This window comes from Diabrotica virgifera, chromosome 9, assembly GCF_917563875.1.
Source record: "Diabrotica virgifera virgifera chromosome 9, PGI_DIABVI_V3a".
In the NCBI taxonomy this organism is placed as follows: Eukaryota; Metazoa; Arthropoda; class Insecta; order Coleoptera; family Chrysomelidae; genus Diabrotica; species Diabrotica virgifera.
The window spans coordinates 39,080,206-39,094,700 of record NC_065451.1 but is presented as its reverse complement, the minus strand read 5'-3'; the positions used below and the strand labels follow the sequence as shown (position 1 = coordinate 39,094,700).

Genomic DNA, 14,495 nt, shown 5'->3' with positions numbered 1-14,495 from the left:
CGCCGCGTAATAATTTGTAAAATAAGACATAAATTATTTTTTGGGTCAAATAGACCCGAACAGGACAGCAGGGTTAATAGTTCCGGTTTCTGTGATCCGGAAAAAATATAAAACATAATTCATGTATAATATCATACTTGTGCTAAGATCCAGCGGATCAACTGCATTTATCTACACCTAGACAGATGGTAGCTGATATCATTGATTATTTTTTTCACCTGTCAAATTCTGAAGTTTTTGCTTTTTCAGCCAATCACCACGCGTCGTTCTAGCCAATCATTGAGTGTAATACTGATAAAACAGCCTCTTCCTTGATAAAACAGTCTCTTCCCTGATAAAACTTAAGGTACCCTAAATTTCACATAATACGTACTACATACCTGTGTTTACTAACTTAATACAACTGAGTGCATTGCCAGTACATCAACTGCGACTGTAATTAATGATACTGAAAGTGACGACAGATTAGACGTTACGAACGACATTGGAAAATCTCATATTAGTTATAAAAATTGTGTTTTTAATAATTGTTCATTTTCGATTTAAACAGTTTTTTATGTATTAACAATATAATAAATAAATTGGTTCATTTTTAATCATAAAATAATTTATCTATAACCTACTTAAGACATTGATCCTAGTTGTCTTAAAAATATTTCACAGATGCCCGTATTTACTAATAATACATATATTGGTTCACAAAATACTCTTTTCAAATACCACTCGTCCTCTAAATTTTCCTTGATAAATTTTTTCGTTTTCATACTTAAACTTCTTTATTTAGGGTAAAATCACTCAAACAAACCGAAATGGATAAAATGACTCGTCCTTCGGACTCGTGATTTTATCATTCGATTTGTTTTCGTAATTTTACTAAATAAAGAAGTTTTCGTGAAAACAAAAAAAATTTATCGATAAAATTTAGAGGACTCGTGGTATTACCTTTGATTAATAAATAATATTGATCATCCAACGGTTTATAATTATTTGTAGATTAAGCTACGAAAAAAAGAAATAGATGTACCTATAATATTCAAACAAATTTGTAATAATAAAATTCGACTTAACAATCATACGGTAATGAGTTACAAAGGTCGGGTTGAAATTTTTACGCAGTTTTAAATTAAAACAAATCCCGTATATTTAATGAGATTATCTTTTAGAATTTTATATCACAATCACCAAAAATTTTAAAGTAGTTAAAAACAATATCCCCAAAATAAAAAAAAAAATCAAAAAATTTAACTGGAAAACAAGACACAAACAAGAAATTACCACTTATTACACAAAATTGCTGCTTTTGATAATATTTTTTTGCATTCATTATATGACGAATTACAATAAGTAGTAGATCAGATCAAAGGGAAGATGATAATACTGGGGGATTTTAACGCTCGAATCGGCAACCAAGTATAACCCCGAATTAAGGAAAAAGATTACAAGAATGCTAAAAATGAACATGGAGGACTAATGACAAACTTCTTTAGATACGAATAACGAACATAGAATAAACAACACATTTTTTAAAAATCAAAAATGAATAACCATTTTCAATGTCGTTGCAACACGAAACTACAGCCGCGCGATATTCTAGTCCAATCAGAGAGTGCCGCAAGCACCTCTACCGGTTTCGAAACTTATTAGTCTCTCATCAGGAGGCACATATGCTGCTCTCCCTGATCCAACCAAAACAAACCCCGGCGTGCAGTCACGGATCGCAACGAACGAAATGGCATAGATGCCCTAGCGGCAACTGCTATCAAAAGTCTAAGTTTTCACTCTAATGGCATATAAAGCAACATAATGCTACTCTACATCCCACCAGAATGAAAACAATGGGAACCTTCTCTGGTTACACCTCCGAGGCTTCTACAATTTGCAAGCCATACGGATGCCGAGACTAAGGAAGATGAGGGAATTTTACAATATATAATTCACGTCCCATCTGCTCAGCGCGGTAAAGTTCCAACGAGGATAGTTCCCTTTGTACTCCAAACAGAGTAAAGTAAATCAAAAATCAAAAATTAATAACCATTTTCAATGTCGTTGCAACACGAAACTACAGCCGCGCGATTTTCTAGTCCAATCAGAGAGTGCCGCAAGCACCTCTACCGGTTTCGAAACTTATTAGTCTCTCATCAGGAGGCACATATGCTGCTCTCCCTGATCCAACCAAAACAAACCCCGGCGTGCAGTCACGGATCGCAGCGAACGAAATTTTTTGACCATAGACTAGTTACTTACTTACTTACTCCGTTGCGTTACATCCCTTCATGGGTTTTAGCCAACTTGACAACATACCTCCATTCTTCTTTGTCTTGAGCAATCTCCATCCAGTTCTCCACGTCCATAGCTTTCAGGTCTCTTGCTATATCGACGAGTTTTTGACAAAACATCGTAAGCATACATTTTCCGAAAATGAGACTTTTATCTTAAATAGTTCCTTACGATAGTTTACAGCTAATTCAAAATTATTTTTCCCATAATAACATCCTAAGTGTCTAAAATTGAATTTAATTTTTATCGCAACCACCGCATTTCAACCTCATTTTGTGCCTTTGGTATCGTAAACGGCAAGGTAGTACCGTCATAATATGGTAAACGCCATAAATCTTGTCGGTTACGTTTGCATATTTTGCAGCTTACGATAAGATTAAATGACCAAAATGACCGTTAGGATTACTCAGTGTTATCTTAAATGTGTTAGAACTCAGTGCAAATTTTATTTCGCTAGAACAATTTAAAACGAAAATAGTGGTAGTTTTGATAAAACCTCTTATTCAATAGATGCGGTAAGTTTTTAATACTTGTTTTTATGGTTTATTGTCTTTCTAATAGAATTTGAAGTCTAATTTACTAATTTGGTAATGACATCTATGTTTTTAGTTGTTCTTGTGCAAATATCATAAATATTATATTTGCAATAAAAATATATCAACTTATATACCCCATGCTGTGGGTGAAAAAACGTGATATAATTCAGGAATTTTTGAAACCTATCAGGTGTTGTAAAGGACGATGCCAGGAATAACTTCTACTACATTGTAACCAAAAATATTGTGCGCTTTTTTTTAATTGTTATTTTCACTTGTTAAATTTGCAATTTTGATTGATTTTTAATTTTGTAGCTTAGGATATTGATTTTAGAGAAAAACTTTTAAATAGAAAGTTGTAGTAAATTAAAAAACCTACAATTTGAGCTATAGTAAGTTTAATTTCGTTAATTGGTTATTGCAAAACAGCCTGCGAAAGGTCCAAAATGGCCGTTTTTTACAATTGCATTATTTATTGTACAAATAATTTTTTTTTATTTTTTAAAGCTTTAAAATAAAGATCTTTCAATTCCAAATATAAAAAAAACTTTTAAAGCCAGATTAACGAATTTGTTGCTTAGATATTATAAATTGTTTATCCCAAGAGATAAAATGTCGAAGGCTATAACTTTTTGAAAAAAAAAATCGTGGAAAGTTGGTGAAACATCCAATCTCCTTCGAAAGAGTTATGTTTTCATATTCTGATGTAAATAAATGCGTAAAACATTTTTAAACCTCTAATTTTTGGATTTGAAAATAAGGGGGCAAATTTCGTTATAAACATTTAGAGCTGAAGCGGCCCTGTACATCCTATGAGTTTTTAACTTACATATTATTGTTGCTGAAGATAAAATGAAGGTTTATAAAAAAAATAAAAAATTTCTACGACCGACTGAAGCCGAGATAATTTTTGGGTTTGCAAATAAAGGGGCAAATTTCGTTATAAACATTTAGAGCTGAAGCGGCCCTGTATATCCTATGAGTTTCTAACTTACAGATTATTGTTGCTAAAGACGAAACGAAGATTTATAAAAAAATTAAAATTTTCTACAACCAACTGAAGCCGGGATAATTGTTTTTTTTTTCTTAAATCATAGTGCCTTTATTTATAACAATTAAGAAATTATTTTACAGTCATTGACTAAAGAAAGACTTATATTATCTTAAAATAAGAATTATTATAAAATATAGTTATATTTAATTATTAAAAATTATTTTTTAAATCGGTGCTTTTGCAAGCGGGCGAATTTTGCAAATCGCCCGGCTCGCTTCAAATCCGCGCGCTCGGAAAATTTTTACGTAACTTGTATTAAATGACAGAAAACAATTTAATAATATTACCATTATAATATACAGTCTATTTACCACTGTATTTGTTTTTCTTTATAAACTTTTATATGTGAAATCCAAAAAGAATGGTCACTACAAGAAGAAAAAGTTTTATGTATATTATAGTAAGAAGTAACATTATTATTATTATATTTATATAACAATGAAAAAATTAAAAATATAGTTATATATTTCATGTATATGTATCATTTTTGTAATATTATTTCTTCAGAAATGAAATTTCACATATAAAAGTTTATCAAGAAAAACAAATACAGTGGTAAATAGATTGTATATTATAACGGTAATATTATTAAATTGTTTTCTGTCAAAATTTAATACAAGTTACGTGAAAATTTTCCGATTGCGCGGATTTGAAGCGAGCCGGGCGATTTACAAAATTCGGCCGCTCGCAAAAGCACCGATTTAAAAAATAATTTTTAATAATTAAATATAATTATATTTTATAATAATTTTTATTTTAAGATAATATAAGTCTTTCTTTAGTCAATGACTGTAAAATAATTTCTTAATTGTTATAAATAAAGGCACTACGACTTAAGAAAAAAAAACAATTATCTCGGCTTCAGTTGGTTGTAGAAAATTTTTATTTTTTTATAAATCTTCGTTTTGTCTTCAGTAACAATAATCTGTAAGTTAGAAACTCCTAGGATGTACAGGGCAGCTACAGCTCTAAATGATTATAGCGAAATTTGCCCCCTTATTTGCAAACCCAAAAATTATCTCGGCTTCAGTTGGTCGTAGAAATTTTTTATTTTTTTATAAATCTTTGTTTCATCTTTAGCAACAATAATCTGTAAGTTAGAAACTCCTAGGATGTACAGGGCCGCTTCAGCTCTAAATGTTTATAACGAAATTTGCCCCCTTATTTTCAAACCCAAAAATTAGAGGTTTAAAAATGTTTTACGCATTTATTTACATCAGAATATGAAAACATAAATCTTTCTAAGGAGATTGGATGTTACACTAACTTTCTACGATTTTTTTTCAAAAAGTTATAGCCTTCGACATTTGACCTCTTGTGATAAACAATTGCTAATATCTAAGCAACAAATTCGTTAATCTGGCTTTACAATTTTTTTATGTTTGTAATTGAAAGATCTTCATTTTAAAGCTTTAAAAAATAAAAAAAATATTTGTACAATAAATAATGCAATTGTAAAAAACGGCCCTTTTGGACTTTTCGCAGGCTGTTTTGCAATAACGTATTAACAAAATTAAATTTGCAATAGCTCAAATTGTAGATTTTATAATTTACTACAACTTTCTATTAAAAAGTTTTTCTCTAAAATCAATATCCTAAGCTACAAAATTAAAAATGTAGGGGAGTCAATATAGAACGAATATTGAAACATAATTTTTAATTCCAAACAACTTTTTTTATTAACAATTTTCGATATTGTGAAATATAAAGCTACTTTACTCTTGAAGAAGATTCATATTTTTTTATGAAATTTTTATGAAAATAATAAAATTTAATATCTGATAGTTTTTTTTTAACTGATAATAAAAAGTTATCAATAGGTTGCAAGTTACGCAGAAATACTGCATAAGAGCTCAAAAAATTACATTTATAATTTTTTAAACTTGTTATTAAATGTATTTTAGGTAAGTTGTACAGAAAAAGGTTTTGATGACTTTGTACAAACATTTTTTGAAGTTATACTTCTTTTGGCGCGATTGAGATTGAGGGTGAATTTATATTAATCTGCGCGCATGCGCACACCGACAGTATGGTATTAGTCGTTATACGGGCTCTGATTGGGTGTTGAAATGATCTGTCAATAATAAATAATTGTTCAATATGAAGATAAACATATTAGTTTTATTAATGTGGGGACAGAAACAAAAAAGTTTATAATTGTAGTGACTTTTAAATAGTTTTTAAAGCAACAGGTATGTAATAATTGTAAATGTATCCTAGGTACCTACCTATTTGAACCTACCAAAATACATAGTATGTAATACTTTTATTTACATAATTTGATTACCATCAAAATTTCTATCAATATTCACTTAATATATTGTTTTCTTACTCTATGTTTTGTTGTATTTTTTCAATTCTAAATCATTTCAATTCAAAATCAAAATAATTTGATTTAATTCAAAAATGTCAGAAGTTTAATCCGTTTATTTAGTCGATCTTCGCACATAATGACACATTGTCTCCGTGGCGAAGCGTTTAAGACGAATGAACCCCAATACAACGCCAATACCAACTGCGCTGATAAGCTGGTTCGAATCCCAATAGAAACTTTTATTGTTTAATTTTTTTTTATACATTTTATGATTGTAAGTATATTTATTACATAATTTTATTTTCAGAAAATACATATTTAGTTAAAAAAATTTCCGACAATTAATGTTCAGAAATCATTTGCGGCATTTTTAATGTGTTTGTGTGTGTTTTATTCTTTTACTATTTTAATTTTTGGCACTGTTTTAATAAAATTGTTTGAGAAGTAGTGAGTATAAATTAGTTTAATATTTAAATAAAATATAAATAAAAAGTATATTAATTTCGTTTAAATCATATAATAGAAGTATAACTTCGTACGTGCGTACAAAGTACGCACACATTCTTTTTTCAACTTATATTTTTGAAAACAAAAGAAGTTGTTTATTAATTTCATGTCTAAAGCAAAATAGTTTAGTGCATTTTAAAGATTACATCTTAAGCTTTAAAAAAATCTATAAAATTGTAATATCTGTTCAAACTTGGGTAATGCACTCTTAAAGTGGTAGTAATTGTGTAAAACTACATAGTTTTCAAAAATTACATTTTTTAGTCGTATGATTTTAATTAAATTTTTGAGATTTTTTTTGTATAGAACATCATTTAGTACAGTGTCACAGATTGTCACAGATTAATATACATATTAAATTTTATTTTTCTTCGTCGATTTTTACTATTACAATTTTTTTTTTCTGTTAAGATACTTACGTTATTTATGAATATTCCTTTATAGATTGATACCTTGAAACTATCGTATGTTTATCTTAAGCGACAAGCTTCAACTAAAATTTACACAGACAATGTCTAACAAAGTATCGTATGTTACATAATTTAATAAATTAATGTTATATGAAAGTTTGTGTAATAAAATAATGTTATATTAAAGTTTAAAACATCCAATTAGACCATGCTTTTGAGGAAATTAGCAAGTTAAGTTTTCTGACAGGTATATAAAAATGGCGCAGAGTACGTTGTAAGTAAATCATCTTCACTTTGAGAGATTAGTATTGCATCGTCTGCATAGCAGATTATTTTAAGTTGTTTTTCTCCCATTTGGTATCCTTTTTTAGTTCTTACTTTTTTATTATTTCATCCATGATCAGATTGAACAATAAAGGACTCAAGGAATCTCCCTACATTATTCCATTGCCAGCTTCAATTAGGTCAGTTATTTCATCTTCTACTTTTACTTATATTGTGTTGTTCTGGTAGACGTTTTCGATCGTTTTAATTATTCTTTAGAAAAGCTCGTTCAATAACTGCCTGAAGTATGAAGGTGTTTCAGTTGATTCTCGCCTCAAATTCCTCAAATACTCCAAATTGCTTATTTTATGAATCTAAATTACTCGACAAGATGGTGAGTATTTTTTGGTCACAGAAACAGAAAAACAGAAAATCATAATAATTCATTTATTTTTAAATTTGTCTAATAGTTTCAAAATTGGTTTATATATAAGGTGTTTACTGTTCTTACTAACAATAAAGTCCATATGGCTAAATCGAGCTAAAGGAACTGATGAATAGTATACTAGATTTGGCAGTTGTTTTGCTAAGAGTCGGGCATCCTGCAAATAAACAATTTAAATTAGTGAATAAAACTAACATAGGTATATAGATTTGGTAAATCTTATTATAATTTTATAACAAATTTTGTCAGCAAGCCTTTGACAGCTTAACAAGACCCGACCTAATAGAAGACATGAAAAACCTGGTTTACTTTAAAGAGACCGAAATCATTAGACCGAAAGCAGTAGACCGAACTCATTAGACCGAAAAGCACTTTACCGAAAGCTCAATAGACCGAACAGCAGAAGACCGAAAAGCAGTTCTTTTTACTTGTGGCAGTAAAAGAGATAAGACTAATGTAATTATAACTAAATGTTATTTGGATGTTTATTATAAACAGTTAAAATGGTGTTAAAGTCACTCTACCCTTAATTTATTTTTACCTTTACTAATTTGTTTAACGGATGAAACTTGTTTCATATCAGACTATACTGAGTAACAATTATTTACACATTCTATATATAAAATAGTACAAAAAAAATACAATAAACAAAAAGACAGATATACAAAATCTTAGCATAATTTACTGCAATCTTTTTTAATTTATGTACCATTTCGGTCTAATGCTGTTCGGTCTAGTGAGGTTTCGGTAAAGTGCTTTTCGGTCTAATGAGTTCGGTCTACTGCTTTCGGTCTAATGATTTCGGTCTAATTGTCGTGTACCGAAAAACCTAGATATCACAATGAAACTTTCGAGGATCGACTGCAGCAATAATAGATAACGGAATCACCAAAAATATAGAAATAGCAACTGGAGTACGGCAAGGCGACTCTCTATCAACGTCACTATTTAATGTCGCTATAGAAGGAACAATAAGAGCTACAGAAATAAAAGGTAAAATTATTATAACATGGACGTCGCAACTTGTGGCGTATGCTGACGACATAGTATTAATTAACAGAAACCTAAACAGTTTAAAAGAAGAATTTAAGAACTTATGTATGGAATCATTCAACAGGGGAGTAGCAATAAATCAAAACACAACAAAATACGTACTATGCTGAAGAAAAAATCCAGTTAATATGACAAGTTTAAATATTGGTGAATATGAGTTTGAAAAGGAAGAACACTTAAAATATCTTGGGGTTTTAGTTAATGAAACTAATGATAGAAGCACAGTAATAAATGAAAGAATCCAGACAGGAAACAGAACCTACTGGAAATACAACAACTTCCTTAAAGATAAGAAGCTGACTCAGAATAATAAAACTGAAAATTTACAGAGCAGTAATTAGACCAGTAGTTACATATGGTGCTGAAGTAATGTCTCTGACACAGAAAGATGAAGAAAGATTGATGAAGATGAAGATAGCAGGTCCACTAAACTTAGGTAATAATGAATTTAGAAAACTGATGAACCATGAAAGTAAGAGACTTTTTAGCCCGATCAGGGAACGGAGAATTTTACGAAAACCTCCAAAAAAATAAAGGAAGTATGAAAATTTGGGAATAGGTAGTTGAAATTGTCTATTATTCTATAAGAAAAAGTTTACAATTGTACATCCCCTCCATTTTACAAAAATTGAAAAATACGGGGTATTCTCGGGATTGAAAGAATATACGTTCAAAATAAGTCCGGAATTGGATAAAATGACTAATTCTAAGTAACTTTTGTTCTATAGAGTTTTTTTACTAAATCAATACTTTTCGAGTAATTTGCGTGTGAATGTGCTCATTTTTAACAAAAAAAAAATGTTTTTGGACGGTTTTTCGGAGATAACTCAAAAAGTAAGTATTTTAGCGAAAAAAATATTCTTAGTAAAAATATAGCTTGCAGCTAATGAAATGTAGGTTCTTCTTCGTCAAATTCCAAATCGAATATTTCAATGTGAAATAACCAAAAAACGGAGCATTTTTCGGGGAAAATTCATTACAACTTTTTAAAAGTGTTTAAAAAAGGTTTATTTTTGTTTTTTAAAAAAACTTCTAACATTAAAAGTAAGTGAGTTACGCTCAAAATATTGTTGGTCCCTTTTATTTTTTGGTAAAAAATGGCGAAAATCACCCCTTTATTAGCTTCTCAAAGAAAATTAATCGTTACCGCTTTACAAATTACTTTACTTATGTATTGTTTATATTATCTAATAAGTTTCATTGGTTCAAAATGCTGAGTTTTGAAAAAAATTGGGTTTAAAATAAAACATTTTTTTTTATTTTGAAAAAAATCGTAATTGTTTATGGAATTAACTTAAAAACAATTAGGAATACCAAAAATCTCAAAGAGTAATAATATACGTTTTGCTTTTCTGAATATTTTTGATTTTTTGTTTTCTTGTTAGACAAAAATTGGTTATTAGTCCTGTCGCCAGGGGGGGTACAACGGCCTCCTGTATTCAGATGGACTTACCCAAGTTTTTTTTATATATTTTGACCTGTAAAACACGAATTTTTTGGGTAACAGTTGATCCGGATGTCGATAAGATTGTTATAAACCAAGAAGTTGAGGAATCACATAACAGCGGTTTCTCGCAAAACAAAACATTTTTTTGTATTTTTTGGGCCATTCTAACCAAAAAATGTTCATACAAATTTTTTCGTAGGATGCATAGTTTTCGAGATAAACGCGGTTGAACTTTCAAAAAAACGAAAAATTGGAATTTTTGAACCCGAAAAACTTTTGATTAAAAAATAAAATAGCAATTCTGCTTACCGCATTTGAAAGTTCAAGTCAAATTATATCGGTTTTAATTATTTGTATTGCTAAAAATGTATTATTTTATTGTTAAAACAAAGCTATAAACACCTAGTGCTTGAGTGATGTTTCAATGATTTCTCATTTAAAATCGAACGAGTGCGTAGAGGAGGTAAAAGTGTAAACGGGGCTATTTCTAAGTAGCATGCATTAAAACGCATGTATTAGGCACGAGAAACACTATGTGTTTATAGCTTTTTTTAACAATCAAAAAATAAATTTTTAGCAATGCAAATATTCAAAACAGATATAATTTGACTTAAACTTTTAAAGGCGGTAAGCAGAATTGCTATTTTATTTTTTATTCAAACGTTATTCCGGTTCAAAAATTGCAATTTTTCGATTTTTTGAAAGTTCAACCGCGTTTATCTCGAAAACTATGCATCCTACGAAAAAACTTGTAGGAACATTTTTAGGTTAGAATGACCCAAAAAATACAAAAAAATGTTTTGTTTTGCGAGAAATCGCTGTTATGTAATTCCTCAACTTCTTCGTTTATAACAATCTTATCGACATCCGGATCAACTGTTACCCAAAAAATTCGTGTTCTACGGATCAAAATATATAAAAAAACTTGGGGAGGTCCATCTGAATTAAGAAGGCCGTTGTACCCCCCCTGGCGACAAGACTATATGCTATGGCTGTTCAAATTTGTCTAAGCTCGTGATTAGTTACTCGTTCAAGCCATTTTAACTACAGCTTTTTCAAAACGAAGCACTTTGAAGCGATGAAACTTACAGATCATATAAATAATACATAGACAAAATAACTTGTGAAGTGGTAATGTTAAAATTTATATGTGATGCTAATTAGGGGGCGATTTTCGCGATTTTTTTACCAAAAAAATAAAAGGTACCAACAATATTTTGAGAGAAATTCACTTACTTTTAATATTACAAGTTTTTTTTAAAAACAAAAATAAACCTTTTTTTAAACACTTTTAAAAAGTTAAAATGAATTTTCCCCTAAAAGTGTTCCGTTTTTTAGTTATTTCACATTGAAATATTCGATTTGGAATTTGACGAAGAAGAACCTACTTTTCATTAGCTGCAACTCTGCTTCTACTGGGTCTACAGAGCTCATGTATACACCATTTTTTTAAATTTTTTATGGGATATATTTTTACTAAGAATATTTTTTTTTCGCTAATATACTTATATTTTGAGTTATCTCCGAAAAACCGTCCAAAAACATGTTTTATTATGTTAAACATGAACATACTCCCTCGCACATAACTCGAAAAGTATTGACTTAGTGAAAAAACTCTATAGAAGAAAAGTTGTTTAGAATTAGTCATTTTATCCAATTCCGGTCTTATTTTAAATGTATTTTTTTCATCTTCGAGAGGGGGGTATTCCCCTCCACTTTTATAAAATGGAGGGGATGTAGAATTGTAAACTTTTTGTTATATCATAATAGACAATTTAAACTACCTATTCCCAAATTTTCATCCTTCCTTTATTTTTTTTTTTGGGGGTAGATTGTTCTTTGATCAGGTTATTTGAAAGGAGAAGACATCGTCAGATAAATTCAACCCGTGAGTAATGACCCATAAGTCATGAGTATCTAATATAATAAACACTCTCTCGAAACGAATGCAAAAAATTGCATGACGATTCATCTTACTGCACAAAATTCCTAGGTTTTAGGCTTTTTAGTGCTACGTTGATTCACCTAATAGTCTAAGAGCTAGTGAACCATCCGACTAACGGTCGTCCTGTAAGGCTAGAAATTTGTATAGTAATAATTCATAGCACACCAAGGCTAAAAACCATGACCTGGCAGGCATCAGCCGTGCACGTGTATCTATCAGGTGAGTCGAAAAGTGCAAATTTAGGGGGTAAAATAAACTTTCTCCTGTAAAGATTAAATTTAAGTATGTGTTTGAGTAAGTCATTTAGAAGAAATGTGTACAATGACAGGCGATTCTGAAGAGCATAAGACCTTGCCAGGCGAGGGGAAAGATTAGGGGTTTTTCCTAAAATTATCTTTTTTGCATCGAACAAAGATTTTTAAGTTTTTTGAATCATTCCAAACAAAAAGGTCTTAGTGATTTTTTTCTTAGGTTAATAGTTTTTGTTATATAAGCGATTAAAAATTTTGAAAATTGCGAAATCGGCCATTTTTAACCCTAAGTCGGACATTTAACTAAAAATTTCAATGTTGCCAAGGTAGGTAGATATTCTTTAAACATTGATTAATGAAATCCCGAAGAGTTTTTTGCAATACAGTATCGAAAACCCCTTTGTTTTTTAATTGCTAATCAAACGGGCGTGACACTGTAATATAACTGAGGACGTTTGAGTTTGCATAAATTCATTATCTCGAGAATGGGCAAATTTGAAGAGAAATCCTCAGACAGGTCGATTTTTATTTTAAAAGTAGGACTTTTTGGCATATACAGGGTGTCCAGAAACTCTACCGATAAACGAAACCGGAGATTCTTGATATAATTTTAAGACATTTTAACCCAATTCGTCTAGTCCGAAAATGCTTCCTAAGGGAGCTAGAGCTCTTTGAAGATGGCGTCTTGTAATTAGATTTTCTTAAATACCCCCAGAACGCTTCTATTTAGAAAAACAAAAATTGGTATGCATAATTATTTTCCAGAGATAAATTGATTTCATCCATTGTGAATTTCTAGTACCGGTTTTTGGAAATACAAAAAATGAAAAATTTTTAAATCGATTTTTCTAGAAAACGGTGTCTTCTACCGATTTCAAGCAAGAGTACCTTTTAGTACTAGCATACCTCATAATTTAATAATCCAGTGTCAAAAATGCTTAAAAGTTAAAGACATAAAAGTTATGCGATAAAATAACCTTTGCCCTACCCAAAACGGACGCCTATGACTGGTACTAGAAGTTCACAATAAATATGCGTACCAATTTTCATTTTTCTAAATAGAAGTGTTCTGGAGCTATTTAAGAAAAACTAATTACAAGACGCCATCTTCAAAGAGCTCTAGCTCCTTTAGGAAGCATTTTCGGACTTAAAGAATTGGGTTAAATGTCTTAAATTTATATGAGGAATCTCCTGTCTTCGTTTGTCGGTAGAGTTTCTGGACACTCTGTATATATTACTAGTGACGTCATCCATCTGGGCGTGATGACGTAATCGATGATTTTTTTGAATGAGAGTAGGGGTTGTGTGATTGCTCATTTGAAAGGTTATTTAATTCTCTATTCAGTAATATAAACCTTAACATAATTATTTATACAGAGTGTACACACAATTTTTTTCTTCCTTTTGTCTAAATTAATTTAATAAAAAAAAATTTTTGTACACCCTGTATAAATAATTATGTTAATGTCTATATTACTAAATAGAAAATTAAATAACCTTTTAAATGAGCTATCAAACAATCCCTACTCTCATTTAAAAAATCATCGATTACATCATCACGCCTAGACGGATGACGTCACTGGTATTATATATAATATGCCAAAAAGTCCTAATCTAAAAATAAAAATCGACCTGTCTGAGAATTTCTCTTTAAATTTGCCCTTTCTCGATATAATGAATTTATGCAAACTCAAACGTCCTCACTTATACTACAGTGTCGCGCCCGCTTGATTAGCAATTAAAAAACAAAGGGGTTTTCTCTATTGTATTGCAAAAAACTCTTCGGGATTTCATCAATCAATGTTTAAAGAATATCTACCTACCTTGCCAACACTGAAATTTTTAGTTAAATGTCCGATTTAGGGTAAAAATGGCCGATTTCGCAATTTTCAAAATTTTTAATCGTTTATATAACAAAAACTATTAACTTAAGAGAAAAATCACCAAAGACCTTTTCTGTTTGGAATGATTCAAAAAACCTAAAAAAAACTT

At 30.1% G+C, this 14,495-nt stretch overlaps 1 protein-coding gene across 1 annotated transcript in view; it reads right to left on the bottom strand.

The window, feature by feature from the left end:
- Positions 1-14,495, bottom strand: part of LOC114332826 (lipase 3-like) — a 112,339-nt gene that overhangs the window by 52,722 nt on the left and 45,122 nt on the right. The window contains exon 7 of the mRNA XM_050660089.1: positions 7,821-7,964. Coding sequence (XP_050516046.1) covers positions 7,821-7,964 — 144 coding nt within the window. The remainder of the gene's footprint in view (positions 1-7,820; positions 7,965-14,495) is intronic.